Genomic DNA, 14,958 nt, shown 5'->3' on the forward strand with positions numbered 1-14,958 from the left:
AAAAAAAAAAAAAAAAAAAAAAAAAAAAAAAAAAAAAAAAAAAAAAAAAAAGAGAGGAGCAAACCTTTAGCAATAAATATATTTCAATAATTGTATTTCTAAGAACTTTGACTTGAAGATGAGGTCTGAAATATCACTGGTCAGCACAGCATCGTTGCTAACACTTTGCTGGAACAAAGGAGAACAGAGTTCTCCAACTGCAAACAAATTAAAAACCTGACCTCTAGACCATGGACTTCATAGGGCACAGCACAGATTCAAACTGACAGAGAAAGTAACCAAACAAATCAAACTAAAATTAAATACTCATTCCATTTATTGTTTCAATTATTGTTTTAGCACTCACCTCATAAATCCTCACACATGCAAGCCTTTATTTTTCCCCACAAATATCCATAAATAGCCTCCCTTCTACTTCATGACCCCACCTGCCACAAGAGCATGTCAATCTGCCAATAAGCTGCCTCCAGCACACATAACATTGTCTTTTTTTAAATTTATTTGAAATAACTTACAGTCTTATTGCACATTCCAACTCCACTGCAGGTTAAACTTTACTAACAGACACCATGCAAGCAAGGAGGGAGAAAGAACACAACCAAATGAGAACGTTCATAAAATATATGATACCGTACCAAGCCTGCTCTAATAGTGAACAATTCTAGTTTTATTCCCCTTACTTTTCCCATGTTTACAGTGACACAATTATCTGTGACTGTTTACAGTGACAGTCTTCTAGTATAAACATTAAGTTAACAAAACAAGTGCCCCTGTCTCCAGGGACAATGGCACGACACTGGTGCTGCCCACTCAGAGCCTCTGCTGACACACAACATCTAGAGAATAATTTTTTTTTATTGTTATCATTTATCATTTAGGAATAATTGTGAGGGTTTCACCCATGTTCTAAACAGGAGAGCAAGAATGAGTATTTATGCAGCTAGTTCCCATATTAGCCTTCTCCCCATTCCTTGCTTGTCCAGGTGTTTAACAGATCCCTTACATCTGAGTTTCAGAATCTTACTTCTTATGCACCCCTCTTTGTTTCTTTGCAATAAAATCTAAATTACTTTGTTTCCTTTTGCTATTTAACCTCATAAGAGGGGTTTTGCAGCAGCTACATGATTTTCTTTTACAATTGCTTTCCCATGCATTCATTGAAATCAAATGAATTTCGAATGGTTGAAATTTCTTGGATTTTTTTTCTTTGAACTGCTGCAATGTAACACAAAACAGATGTGGTTCTATTGATTACTTGAAAGGCATTAACTATAAATTAGTAATTTCTGCATAAGAGACACAACATAAAACTCTTCACCCCAGCCATGATAAAGACACCACGGTTCCTCAGCAGTTTCCTCTTTTGGGAATGCAGGATCATGCTGCAAAATACCTTGCTAGGAGCTATGCCAGCAGGTTTTGTTAGAGTACATTCAGGAATAGTCTAGAAAGGGACTGAGAAAAATGAACAGTTTTGATACCACCTTGATTTCCTATTTTTATCCATATTCCTTTCTTCTTGTCTACACTTCATTTCCACATCATGGCAGAAGCCCACTATTTCAGAAGCAAAACCAATGATCAGGAGTTCAGGTTTGTGTCTTAACAATCGTGAGGAAGAACTGGTGTGTTACTGAATGTTTCTTAATACACATTCCCAACTTTTATAGTAGCATATTACAAGGTTTTATCTAATTTTTCAAAGCCAAGTAAGGTGAAGATCATGGCTCTCCTGGGATACTAAATCCCTGTTTGTACTGTGAACTGAAAAAACCTAGTTCATCTCCCTCACTTCCTATCTAGCAAACATTGCCAGATGTAGACCTCAGAAAGACACTTAAAATTAATGTTAACAGCTTAAAGCGAAAAGAGAAACTTCCAAAACCAAAGTCTGACCTAAAAGGTTTGTCATTAAAAAAGATACTACACTAAAATGCTGGAAAAAGGTCTAAAAGACAGGAACAAGAAAAAAAAAAGCCTGGCAGGGAGTTACAGAAGCTGGTTCATTCTTCAGCTGCCAGAACTATCAGCTGACTTGGAGTCACAGACTGAACAAGAGAGGATATATTAAATGCTACACCCAAAGAAAGTCAGCAGCACCCCAGAGTGATCATTTGATCATTCTAACCTAGGGAATAATTAATTATTCTTAAACAAACCTGGTTTCACTAGCAGCCTGATATACACCAACCTGTTTAATCAGGGGAAAAAACAAGGCCCAGCAATGGACAATATCTGATTTTCTATTCCATTAGTAACCCCAGCATTCTTGAAAACTTTAAATTTTTCTTAGGTTTACTTTGAACGTTTTTAAATATATCATTTTGAAACTAATTCAGAGAGAACAGTATCTCAAGTATAATGAGACTGCCTAATTGTGTCACTTTATCAGAACTACTTGATAGTGATACAGTTAAGCTCACTGTATTTTCTAACACCATTATCCAACCTGTGAAGACATATGCAGAACGCAGACTAAGGATTACACTCTACCTTTTTATAAAGACATCCAAATCTGGAAAGCAATTGTTAAAAAACCCTGCAGAAATAAGAACAAAATAAAGTTACACACAGCTCTTTACTCTGCTGTGTTTCAAGCTGCTTCCCATAGGCAGGTTATATATTATTAATTATATTTGATTGGAAAAAAGAGACCCAGAGTGGAGCACAGATAAAATCAGAATTTGGAGTAGCCATTCCATGCCACATTCTAGCACCTACTTTTGGTCTAAACTGAATTAAAGCAAACATTTTCCAAGTACAATGCTATGTACAATATTTAAAAGCAGTTAAAAACATTTTAGAATTAAGATATTTTGTAAAACCATTTTAGGTTTGTTTATGTTTTATTTGGTGCTTTTTAAAGTCCTATTGTTTTAATTTCATTTTATTATTATATAATTGTATAACATTCTAGCAGTAAGATGTAATATGATTGGAAGTTCTAGCATTTTAATTTTTAAACCTTCAGAGTTATACAAGGAAGCTGTTTTCTCTTTGCTCTTTAAGAAAATTATCTAGATCTAAAAAGAGAATTCATTTCATACAATTATAAGCATCAGTTAACCTTAATTACACATTTTCTTGATATGCTATACAACTTATAATGATAAAAAAAATACTTTACAAAGCATTTACTGTTTTGGATTCTTATTAGGACATGTTTTAAGACTGAGATTTTACCTTAGGTAATCAACATCACAACTTTTGCTCAATTAAGAGGAAAGTATGTTTAATCAGGCTTTTTATAGTAAATATATTTTATTCTACTTTTTCCCTGCAGCTCTGAAGGGAAAAATTTACATAGTGGTAACATTTTTCCCCAGTGCTTAGAGCTGTAATTTGTAAGCCAAATTTTAATGTTACTGAACTATTTTGGCTCTTTTCACAAGTTTCTTGTCAGGCTGTATTTTAAAAACCATGAAATCTCTCTTTGGGGTTTCAAGTGCTGGAGTGGGGAAAAAAAAAAAGGTTTTGTAGACAATTATGACATTCAGATATTACATAAATTCACTTTCATTAAATTTATGAAATATGTTCATGACTGTTCATGGTTATTTCAGTGGGGTTTATTCCACATCTATACAGCACTAACTTAAAGAGAGTCAAGAACAGCATAAGTGCTGTATTCTATGAGCTGGATAAATATGTTAAATGCCACTGTAAGCAACACCTGCCCCAATAATACCTGTGTTACTGGGTTACTTATAGTGAAACAAGATGCAAAGCCACAGATTCAGAGAGCAGCTCCATGGAAGAGTGAGGAGCTCCATCCTTTGGATTACAAGGCCATTCTCAGGGCAAGGGGCTGAGTGACAATGGGAAAAGAATAAATAGAAGATCTAGTGCTTACTCATTTCATTAGAACTGAACTGACTTGAATGTTTTGCTGCTCTCAACTGTCTATCACCAGATTTTACAGCAGTTTCAGCTCTGTTCAAAGGCAGTAAAGTTGTGCTTTAACTGTCTTTTACATGCAGGGTTTGCACCTGCTGTGTAGTGGTATCAGAAACAACTTAAATTAGGTCATGGTCAAAGATCATAAGCCAAAAAACATGTTAGTGTTGGTTTATAAATGGAGGAAGGCTGGAAGACTTTATAGACAGTGGGGTCAAGAAATCTCAGAGAGGCTCACTCTGTAAAACATTTTACAAAAAACCTATGCAAACAAAGGGAAGACGTGGCAAAAAGCAGTTAGTTCTTAGCTCCAAGGAACCCATTTCTTCCATTAACACTTTATTAAGGCCCAGCAGGTGTTTCACAATGCAAAGCTTGGCATTAGCAAGTCATTCTGAAGAGAAACAATGAAGAGTCCTATTTCTAACAGCCATGAAATTATAGTGGTGTATATGAAAAGGCAGAGAGGAGGAGAGAGCATTCTATTGTAATTATAGTTTTTCATGCTTCTGGTATATTTTTCAGATCAAAAATCAAGCCTTGAATGTTAACAAACTAGAGATTTAATTTTCACGTGATTCTGCAATGCATGTCAGCATCTGAATGCCATGGGCTCCATAACTTACATCTTCGCTGTCACAGAGCTGTGCAATCATACCCTGGGCAAAGCTTTGGTGACAATTCTCAGCTTGACCTTCTAAACACGGTGGCTCCCATGGCATAAACAAATGAAGGCATTCACTGTGTCAAGGCCCACTTTTAGAATAAGTTCAAATAACTGGAAACAGTTTGCAACACCAGTCCTTCTCAAAAGCAAACAATGCTCCCAGGCCTCTGTGCTAGCTGGGTTCACACCAAAGTACGAGTGGCCAGAGCAGGCCACTGATGCACAGAGCAATGTTTATTTGATACAGTTTCTCAGGCTGCTCTCAAAGCCTTTGTATCTTGTGACATAAAGCTTTACAAAGTTCCGGGTCACTGAAGAAATCCCCCTCCAATACAACCAAGTGAGATGAACAAGCAACAGCAAACATTTTCTGGAGATCAGATCAGGTGAAGTGCAGATATAGGTATTGATGTGCCCTTGGTTCTGCTTTACTAATCCAGATATCAGGTTCTTCCTCACATTATTACTGATAAAAGAACACAGTAATGCCTAAGGAGAAAGGAGAAAAGCCTCACAGAAGCACTGCAGGGAGTACTGACTCAGAAGAACGTACAAACTAAACACAAGAGGACAGAGAAATGAAAGAAGTGGCTCCAACTTTAAGAAAGCGCACATAGAAAAAAAAAACAAATCCACCCCAGACCTTTCTTCAGTGTAAGCAATCAACATTACACAAATAAATTGAGATTCCTACAGGAGACAAATGCTTTACCTTTACATGAACAACTCTATATTCCAACATGTATCAATTAAGAGAATAACTCATGGAAAGTACATGCTTCTCATCATTCAGATCTGTCACTCTGATCCTACAGACATTAAGAGCTGCCTCAGTTAAAATAATAATGACACCTATAATTCTCTTACCTGGACATCAGTGCACATCAGTTCCAAATGGGAGCTCCTTGCCTAATCTTGTTTTTCTGATGGAGATTTAACATACTTCCTATATGCTTCCTATAGCTGAAATAATTTATCTCCCTAAAAAGTTTCCAAGAATTTCAACATCTGATGCAATTTTTTTTTAAGGTAAATAAAATCTTCATTACAGTGCAAGAGAAAAAGTAATATAAAAATCAGGAGACAGAAAATAGTTGTTTCAGTTACCTTTGAAAGGCATCTACTGTTCCCATCCAAATGAATGTTTAGGTAAAATGCTAAATAATACTCTTGCCAAGTGCGCCCCTGCGTGGTGACCAACAATCTGTGCAAAACCAACTGGCTTCACAGCTCGCAAGGAACTGTCTTCAAACCCACAGTGAGTCAGTGCTCACACCTGCCCGAGTACTGGGAAAGACTTCAAGCAGAAGTGTCCAAAACCACACCCAACATGCTTCCCTACAGGCACATTTCATAAATTATGGTCAAGGTCAAAATTATTAAGAGCATACTTTCCTCATACTTCACTTTGTTTATTTAAACCTCCTCAATATTCTACTTGCATTTTTCTTCTAAACTTAAAATTTACTGATTTAAAATAAGAAAAAAATAACACTTCAAAGGAAGAAAACAGACACTTATGGCTCAACAGCAAGTTGACAAAGCTCCATTTATGCAGTCTTTAACAGCACTGTCAAAATTTAGGCTTAGAAGAGAGGTAACAGATGTTTAAATATGTAAAATAGCAAAGGTATTAAAACAAACAACACACACTCAGTAATAGTGAAACATATTGAAAGCCTGTATCTTGCAATAACCAGCTGCAGCACCACATAAAAACTGATAAAAAACAAAAGTGGAACTTGAAAGGACTGTCAGAAAATGTTTGTTCACTTTCCAAAATTCTGCAGAAAGAATACTGTTCAAATGTGCAGAAGAACAAATTTACACAGAACTAATGCAACTGCATACCAAGTTCATTGCTATACTTCTTTCTTCTGCATAGGTAGAATATCACCCCATTCTTCCTATTTTTGCATTGTTTTAATTTTAAATTATTTCATTACTTTAAAAAGTTTTAGTTTCATTAGGATTCAGAGTCTAGTCCACACCAGGAAGTACACAATCATTTCCATGATGAGCATGCTTTGAGTGTAATACTTGCATTATTACATGTGCCAGTTACTACAATGGGACAGAACGATAAGAAAGTGAAAAAAGACCAATCAAAATTAGGGTATTTTATCATAGGAACATATTTTGGTTTTTTACGTTTCCTGGTAAGATTAAATAGTGTTGAAGTTTTATAAAAAGGCTATTATATCTAACACTGGTTATCAACAGAAAAAGCAGAGAATTAATATATTAAACATTAAATTTTTATATTAAGACAAAACTTCTCTTGAATGTATTTTCATTGTTAACAGGTGTGACTCCATTTTAGATATTGAGAACTTTTAAATGGTTAACATAAGAAATACCTTTACTACACACAGGTTACATTTTTATTTCAGGTCAAGGCAAACCTGTCTCTATCACATTCTTTATTTTTTTTCTGAGTTATTTTTATTTTAGAAAGATTTACTATCTTCTTTTTTCCCCTAAGAATAAGCTAAGCTGAAAATACTAACCAGAAACAATGGTCCTGAGAACAGAACAGATAATGTTTTGTAAGACAAGGGTATTATAGTTCTGGTAATGCAGAAAAATGCCCAACAGAGGGTAATAGAGACCACAGATTCATTAGGCACAACTCAATTATTTGACTTAAACCAAAAATAAAATAATGTGCAGCTAAGGAAGATCCCCCTACAAGAAAAGTTTGAACAATCTTCATTACTTGAGAAACATTTTCAGTTAACTGTACATGCTGACAACTTTTTAAAAAAATATTCTCTTAAGCATCTGACAGTACAAAACTTCAATTATTTGATTCTCTAACCATTACATTCTTCAGCTACATCCATGTTCACTCTGCAGCGTATAAACCACCGTTAAGTAAAATTATTGCATTTATTTTTAAGAGTGTTGGTGTTACAGAAATGGGATACAAACTCTTGAAATTCAAGGACATGGACAATATATGCAACTTAATATTTGTGTATCACAATTGTTAATCTTTAAATCATAGGGAACATGAAATTTTACATATGGAATAGATAAAAAAAGAGCAATACATGTAATTTTTATATAGATGAATCTATCCTGAAATTTAAAGTACTTATAAGAAGAATGAAGGACATCTCATCTAACATCAACTTTTCTCAAATGCAAACATGCCATTGACAATTTAGAGGTCAAGTTTCACCAGATGTGTAGCACTGACTTTCTAACCCTGTACTGTGGGAATCACTGAAACAAAGGGTGAGTCAACAGTAACAATGCTTTAAGGCACAATGAAGCTGTAATACTATGTTTTCCTTTATTTTGACACATTTCTTATGTTTCTCTGAATATTCCGTCAAATAGTAACTCAAAACTTCGAAATACACCTGTAGTAGTTTTAATCTAGGCCTTCCTTGGTGACCAGTTTGTAACCAAGGAAGTGGCCACGTTCCCAGTATTTCATATGATTTTTATGTAAACCAGGGTATAAATAAGAAGGGAGGAGAGGCCTTCGCTCTCTTCTCTTCAGCAAGGTTCAGGGCAGTGGATCCTTATGTTGGTCTCACTTATCTAGAGCCTGAGGCCTTCAGCGACTGCTGGTCTGCCATGTGGAAGGTTTGGAGAGTGCTGGCCGTGTCTGGCGATCTTGCTTTTCTGAGGGACGTGGTAAGATTTATTTTGCTAGTTCTTGGATTTGATTGCGTATACCTCTTCTGTGTCCCTTTTTGTCCCTTTTTCCCCTTTCCCTTTCCCTTCAGGGGGTGTTTGGATTCCCTTCGCTGTATACATAGCATTTTAATTGTATATAACTGTAATATATGTAAAATATATATATTTTTATATAACTAGCTTGACTTCGGGTTCTTCAATTTTTATACTTTTTTTCATTTGCCCTAAAGGAAGAAGGGAGGGGGAAGGGGTTGTTACTTGAGTTTGGGCATTTGGCAGGGAGCCAGGTCCAAACCATCACAACACCCATAAAAAATCTCAACATAACTGTTATGTGGCCCAACAGGACAAGTTTCTTTCCACTGACATACCTTAATTTTACTGAGGTGGCAAGTAATGAAGGAGTGAATTGCTACAGATCAAAAGAACTGATCACAAAAAGCTGGAAAAAGTCTGAATTGAGTCCCTTTCAGAAGAAAAATACAAACCTTTCAATATTTTAGCTAAATGTGTTTCCTCAAAGCCTCCAATGTTCAGCCTCCTGTACAAGCACAGTTAATACCACTGTGTCTGAGGACTCTGTCAACTCCCTTCGCTTTCTCCAGCTCAGGCTCTCATTCCTCTTTGCTGTACTAGAAGCATTCCCAAGTGCCTTACCTTGCCTTATCATGGCTTTCTCATGGTAATTTATTGTTTATGGGGCACTGGGCACCAGTACAGAAGTGGTTCACTGATTCTCTAAGAATGACAGACTACATCATTTCATTGAGCAATAAGCACCACTGAGGAACAGCTTCAATAAAAATCAAAATCTGCTTGTTTAGATCTGTTTTCAACACCACAGGAAAAAAGAAAGAGAGTGGGGGTGGGGAGGTGACCAAACACTACAGCAAAAAAAACACTCCAGCCTAGGAATCCCTATGGGAAGATCTCACTGCATCCACATCTAACGGAAGTGTAACAGAGCAGATGGAGTCAGATTCTCAGAGCTGTACATACAGAGAGACCAAGGGCACAAACTGCAGTAGAGAGAATTTCAATGCAATTTCTAGCCCACACCTCCCATACAAATGTAGCAGTTTATACTTCTGTAATTGCACAGCACTGGGATGACTGCACAGTAGCTGGTATACTAAATCTATTTTTCAGATTTCTGAGTCATAGATCAGAAGTGTCATTAAAACAGATTTCTGGCCATTTCTGAATTGGTTTGAGATCAAGGAAAGTTTTGAAGTACAACCAACTTCACACAGCTCTATCATGTGCAAAGGAAATTCAAAGCTACGGCTTTCCTTGCACTAAGAAATACAGAACAGAAACAAACACGACATTGTCCAGATGTGCACAAGTAAAGAGGAATCTGCACATGCAGAGGACAAGGTTGCATTCATAAGTGATTTCCCCTGGCAAACCAACTATTTAAACTGAAATTGACCTTCACTATTTGAGTTCATGAGTTACATCTGACCCATTTCTGCTTCTTTTGCCAAAATACGTAGCAAACATTAGCCAAGCATCAAATGCCCCTTGCTAGGAATATATTCCTTTTACTAACTTTACTTGAAAGATTACTAACTTCTTTTTGTTTTCTAAACACTGTAACATTTTGTTTAAGATTGCTACCATCTTGCAGAAAGTGTATTTATTCCTTGCAAAGGGAATCTACATAGTAAACTGCAAAAAGTCAACACAGGGGCTCCTTCTGAATCTGTGAAAAGTAACCATTCACTCAAAAATTTTCTAAGAGAACATCACTGCTGAGTAAATGGAGAGTCAGTAAGACCTGAGCCAAATGTGGACCAATGAGAAAAGTTAGACTGGCAGCAGCCGTAAAGCAATCAAGAAAAACCATTCTGTTGCAGACTGAGAAAAACATTTCCACTCTAAAATTGAATCAAAGAAAGATACTGTATTTCTTTCTTATTTAAGCTTCCAATCTTTTTGTTCTGATTCTTTCATAGGATCTCTTCTGTAGAAAGCAACACGTGGAAAAAGCTCACTGGAAGTCACCTTAATGGTGACTAGAACACCTCCTGAATCCATCCTTTAGCATTGCATTGTTTAGTCTCAGTAGATAGAAACATTAGTTAAGAAAAAACTCAAAAATGTAATAATAAAAGTTAACCTTTTTTTAAAGCAAATGTGAAAAATAAGATAAATAAAAAAAGCTGAAGACAATTTCACAGGTTTAGACAGTGCACAGCAGAGTGGGCAGAGCCAGCAGCCTTACCTTGCACTGCCCTGCCACGCAGATGGAGGTACCGTTCTGGTCACAGGGGGTCCCATCTATCACCTTCTCAGCCTGCCTCACGTAGAAGCGGTACCCAATGGCACGGCAGTTCAGCTCACACTTCTGGCTTCCCTTCACTGGGGAAAGACACAAAAGTCACCATGACAAAGACTACAGCAGGAGGCTTAAAAAGCTCATTAAACTAACAGCAAGGTCTGAGAGGAAGGAACAAATAGGCCAACTGACCACATCAAATGGATGGTGATTAAAAACCGAGTCCGAGGTCAGATACAACACACCTCAGTTATTAATGACAGAGACTTCACTAAATGACCAAAAGCATTCATAGTTCCATAAAAAATGTTCACCAGTTAGGCTTCTTAAAGCATAATAGTATGTTACGGCATTTCATGACTCCTAAGTGGCAGCAAAATTACACTGTAATCATACACACATGCATCTAATCAGGCTCACTGATAGTCACTGTTCAGTTCAGGTCAATTAAGCATAATAAATCCAGCATCAAGAAACATATTAAACAAGATAGATGAAAATTTTAAAAAAATATATATATTTTTCTCTTTATTTTTACAAGTTGCCCTTTAGTGACTATTCATTAGGTCAGAAAAAAATTAAGGAAAAACCACAAAAACCCTCTTTAATTTTTAAAAATACATAAAACTCATCATTATGCAAACCCCCAAGATTTCTGCTGACATGCAACAACCAATAAGAAATCAGTCCACTGAACTCTGGGTGAGAGGAACACAAAAGACAAGAAGCAAGAAATGTTATCTTCTCTTGTGAAAATCTGTTCCTTAAACAGATAGAGCCTAACACTCCACATATCTCCTGCTATCAAGTTTGTTAACACATCTTTGTAGCCTTTCTATTGCAAATCTGTCACATCAAAGTTGCTCGTAGCTTATTACCCCTATTTGCTGACTGAAATAACAATATTTTCCATTTCTTTACACTGTCACACAGTGGCAGTGAGGTATAAACAGAAATCCTTCTTCTTTTGACAATATTTGCTGCCATAATAAAAAACTAAAATTTCCCTCACATCACCAAACATCAACTCACGCCCTAAACTGAAACAGAAACCCACTACTTAAGCTGTCCAAGGAGATGCTGTATACCCTTAGATAACCACTAAAACATTGTATTCACAGGATTTTCTACTTGACTTCAGTGGATTTTTGAATCTTCAGCTAAGACATAACAAAAGGCCAAAATAAATAAATACAATTATATCAAATATATATTTATCATGTGGTTTCTGTAAGAGTACTGAACTTTCAGCTCAGCTTCAGTTACCCCCTGTGCAGACACAGGATTAGTGCAGCCCCATTCTGAAATCAGGATCTTCCATTTCCCCTCACCCAGCTATTTAACTGCCACCCATACACATCATCTACTGTGTCTGGTAATCTGATAAAATCCTTAAAAAGTTGTACTAATGTTAAGTGTTTTTTTTGCAGAAGCCATGTTCAATTAGGTAATTTTCCATTGGCTACTTTGTTTTAAGATAGATTCACTACCTTATCACTCCAAGGACTTCACTTAGTTATTAAAAACAAACAAACAAACTAACTAACAAAAAAGCCACCTGAAGTATTTCCTGCAGTTCAATTCCCAAGTGTAACAGCTGGGTTTAATGACAAACTGAGCATTATTCTTAGCAGCTTCATCACTTCACTCATAACTCTATTCAGAATCCTCAAATAAATTCAATCCAGTTTCAGTGATTTATTACAATTTAAGTCAACTTGTCCTTTTCTGTGCCTGAAAGTGTCCTATTTTTATAACATGAACACCAGCAATCAAGCAGCACCTCTAAAGTGTACATTTTCTTATCTTCCAATTCCCTAAAATCAAGTCAAACAAGTCATTTAGGGTTTCTGAAATATCCTTATCTTCTATGTTCATTCCCCTTAGTTCAAAGTGCCCCAAAGCCTCACATTCCCATACTCTTCATTTCCTGATTCTCTCTCATGTGTTTTTGATGTTTTAAAATATTTATTCTTTAAATTACCAGCTGTCCTTCCATATCCCAATAAAAGTTTTTGTGCTGCTCAAAGATGAAGAGATAACTGCTGAAGCATAGAATTTTTGTCTGGACCTCTCTTCTTTCACTTCTGCTGTGGTAGGCCAGCCCCCTGCATTGCTAATGCAGCACACTAACAATCCCAACCAGACTGAGATTACTTTAAATTATTCCCATTTTGTGATTTCTGTGTCTCGTTCTTTTTTTAGTAGAAACTGTTCCTGCTCACACAAAAAGAAATATTAGAACAGTCACTGGCTTTGACCTCAAATCAATCACTCAATCAATCAGACTTTAATGACAAACACACCCTATAATCCTTTAGCCTTTGATATTCAGATTCTTTTGATAAGGTACTACCTTGTTTAGGCATATACCATTATTACTACCTAAAGACAATGTTCCCAGAGGTGAAAGATCCGAAAAAACTTCTTTACAAAGAGCAAAATCCATTAACTGAATTGCTCCTGTTGAATGAGAGGCATTTCCTACAGGAATTTTATGTCAGCATTATGTATTATTGTGTACGATGCAGAAATTGCAGCAGAACACACTGTAGAATTCCCATGAAAAACAAGACACCACATTAGTAAAAAAGTACTTCATTGCTTATTAACCTCACATTTATGCTGACACCCTCTCTAACCTGTGTTTTGCCACAACTCTTGAGGTTTTATAGTTTAAGCAGTAGGTCAAGCTGCACTACTGGCTTGGCAACTGGACATAAAATGTCAATTAAACAAGGAGCTGTGAAGTGATTGATTCCACATAGGCATGATTTTTGAGTACCATGCCATCTGATCCCACACTTTACAAAAGGATCTATCTGATCTCTGGGAGCACAGTAAGGCTTCTAGGTGAAGGCCTTCCAAACTAGCTGGCAGCAAGACACATTTCCACAAAAAAAAAGGGCCCTTTTTAACTGTGACACATTCACTTGGACAGTTCAGTATATGGGTACTATTTAACATGTCCTCTTAATGCATTTGCTTTTTATTCACATGTCCACCTTAGCACAAGCAAGCCTTTGTGGAAATTCACACCTTACGCTACCTTATTAAAGAGTGAACTTGGGTGAAATTTAATGCTACCACACCGGTTCTGCCAGACACAGTCATTACTGGCTTAACTGAAGAAGGTGCCTTTGGTAAATAATCCTGGTAATATGTAATGTTTGGTTTTCATTTTATACACTAAATAAGTATCTCAATCAAAAAATCAGTACTTTCCTTACAAAGTCTCAGGGATATCCCAGTCTTCTCTAAACTACAAGACTCGGGAGGTATTTTTCCAAATCCTCTGTTGAAATTTACCTTTCACCTTTCCTTATGAGGAAAAAGACCCAGCCATGCTAAAAGAGGGCCTCAGCACAGTTCCCCTACCTTCCACTTCACCAGCAAGGACACTGAGACTTCATGTTTCATTACAAACTGCACCTGCTGTGCATCACAGGGCAGACAGAGATGTTATCACACCATAACCAATGGCTGGAGTTCAAACTGGGTTTTCAGCAGCATTTCAGGCTGAGTTGTCTCTGCTGACCCTCTGGAGGGACAGCAGTAGCACATCCGCTGGGAAGCACAAATGAGCAAGGGACAAACTGGGATTCACAGGCTGACATTCAAAGAATAATCTTGATCTTTTAATCCCACTGCTGAGAAAGCATAGGCTTGTCCAAGCCCACAACACACTCCTGGCAGTGTCACCCTGATGGGGCCAAGCAGGCCCAGCACTTCAGGCAGGTCTGGCCACTGCAGGCATCCCAGGGTGAGCGCAGCACCTACCAAATACACATCCTGAGGGAGAAAAATCCCGGGAGAGACGCTGAAACAAGCGGGACTATGACCAAAAACTCTCTGCAGTTGAACACACTTGTTCTTCTGTGGAACTCGCCCCGGGTCCAGCCATTCCCAGGAGCACAGCTCTCCTCGAGCTGCCTCCGAGAAGGTTTGGCCCTGAGGGAGCTCATGGCCACAATGAAACCACTGAGGGCCAGGCAGGGCTGGCAGCAACAGCGCCATGTGAGGGGGACAAATCAGCCTCTCTGCACCATCTCACTCTCATTCCACTGAGAATGGCCCTCACTGGTTTCATTAAATGAAAGTGTAAGAAATCAGTGACCTCACAAAATGCCCAGTCCAAATCTAAAGCCCATACACAGTTGAAAAGGCAGAAAGTCATCCCTCTGGAAACACTCCTACTTCAGAGAGCTTATGAATAGACCTGTTTGCATTTCACTGAGAAAGAATATTTCCACATGCTAACACTGTGCTGAGCTGCCCTGGTGCCATGGTAAGGGGCACAGTCCCTGAATTGCAGCTGCCTTTCCTGATGCTGGGCAGGTCACTGCATGTGGCTGCACATTCCACCTGTCATAGGACCAGAGCTTCCCAGCCCTGCGCAGCCCCTGTCTCTGCTCAGACCTTCCACCTCCTGATCCTCCACCCACACACCAAAGCA

General features: G+C 37.5%; 1 protein-coding gene across 2 annotated transcripts in view; it reads right to left on the reverse strand.

The window, feature by feature from the left end:
- The window catches only part of THSD4 (thrombospondin type 1 domain containing 4), a 264,033-nt gene that overhangs the window by 130,096 nt on the left and 118,979 nt on the right, over window positions 1–14,958 (reverse strand). For both annotated transcript variants that reach the window (XM_027881547.1, XM_027881546.1), the window contains exon 7: window positions 10,449–10,585. In XM_027881547.1, coding sequence (XP_027737348.1) covers window positions 10,449–10,585 — 137 coding nt within the window. The remainder of the gene's footprint in view (window positions 1–10,448; window positions 10,586–14,958) is intronic.

The sequence above is a fragment of the Empidonax traillii genome, unplaced genomic scaffold (genome assembly GCF_003031625.1).
Source record: "Empidonax traillii isolate 1590-97213 ecotype Southwest subspecies unplaced genomic scaffold, ASM303162v1 scaffold90:size2128546, whole genome shotgun sequence".
Lineage (NCBI taxonomy): Eukaryota > Metazoa > Chordata > Aves > Passeriformes > Tyrannidae > Empidonax > Empidonax traillii.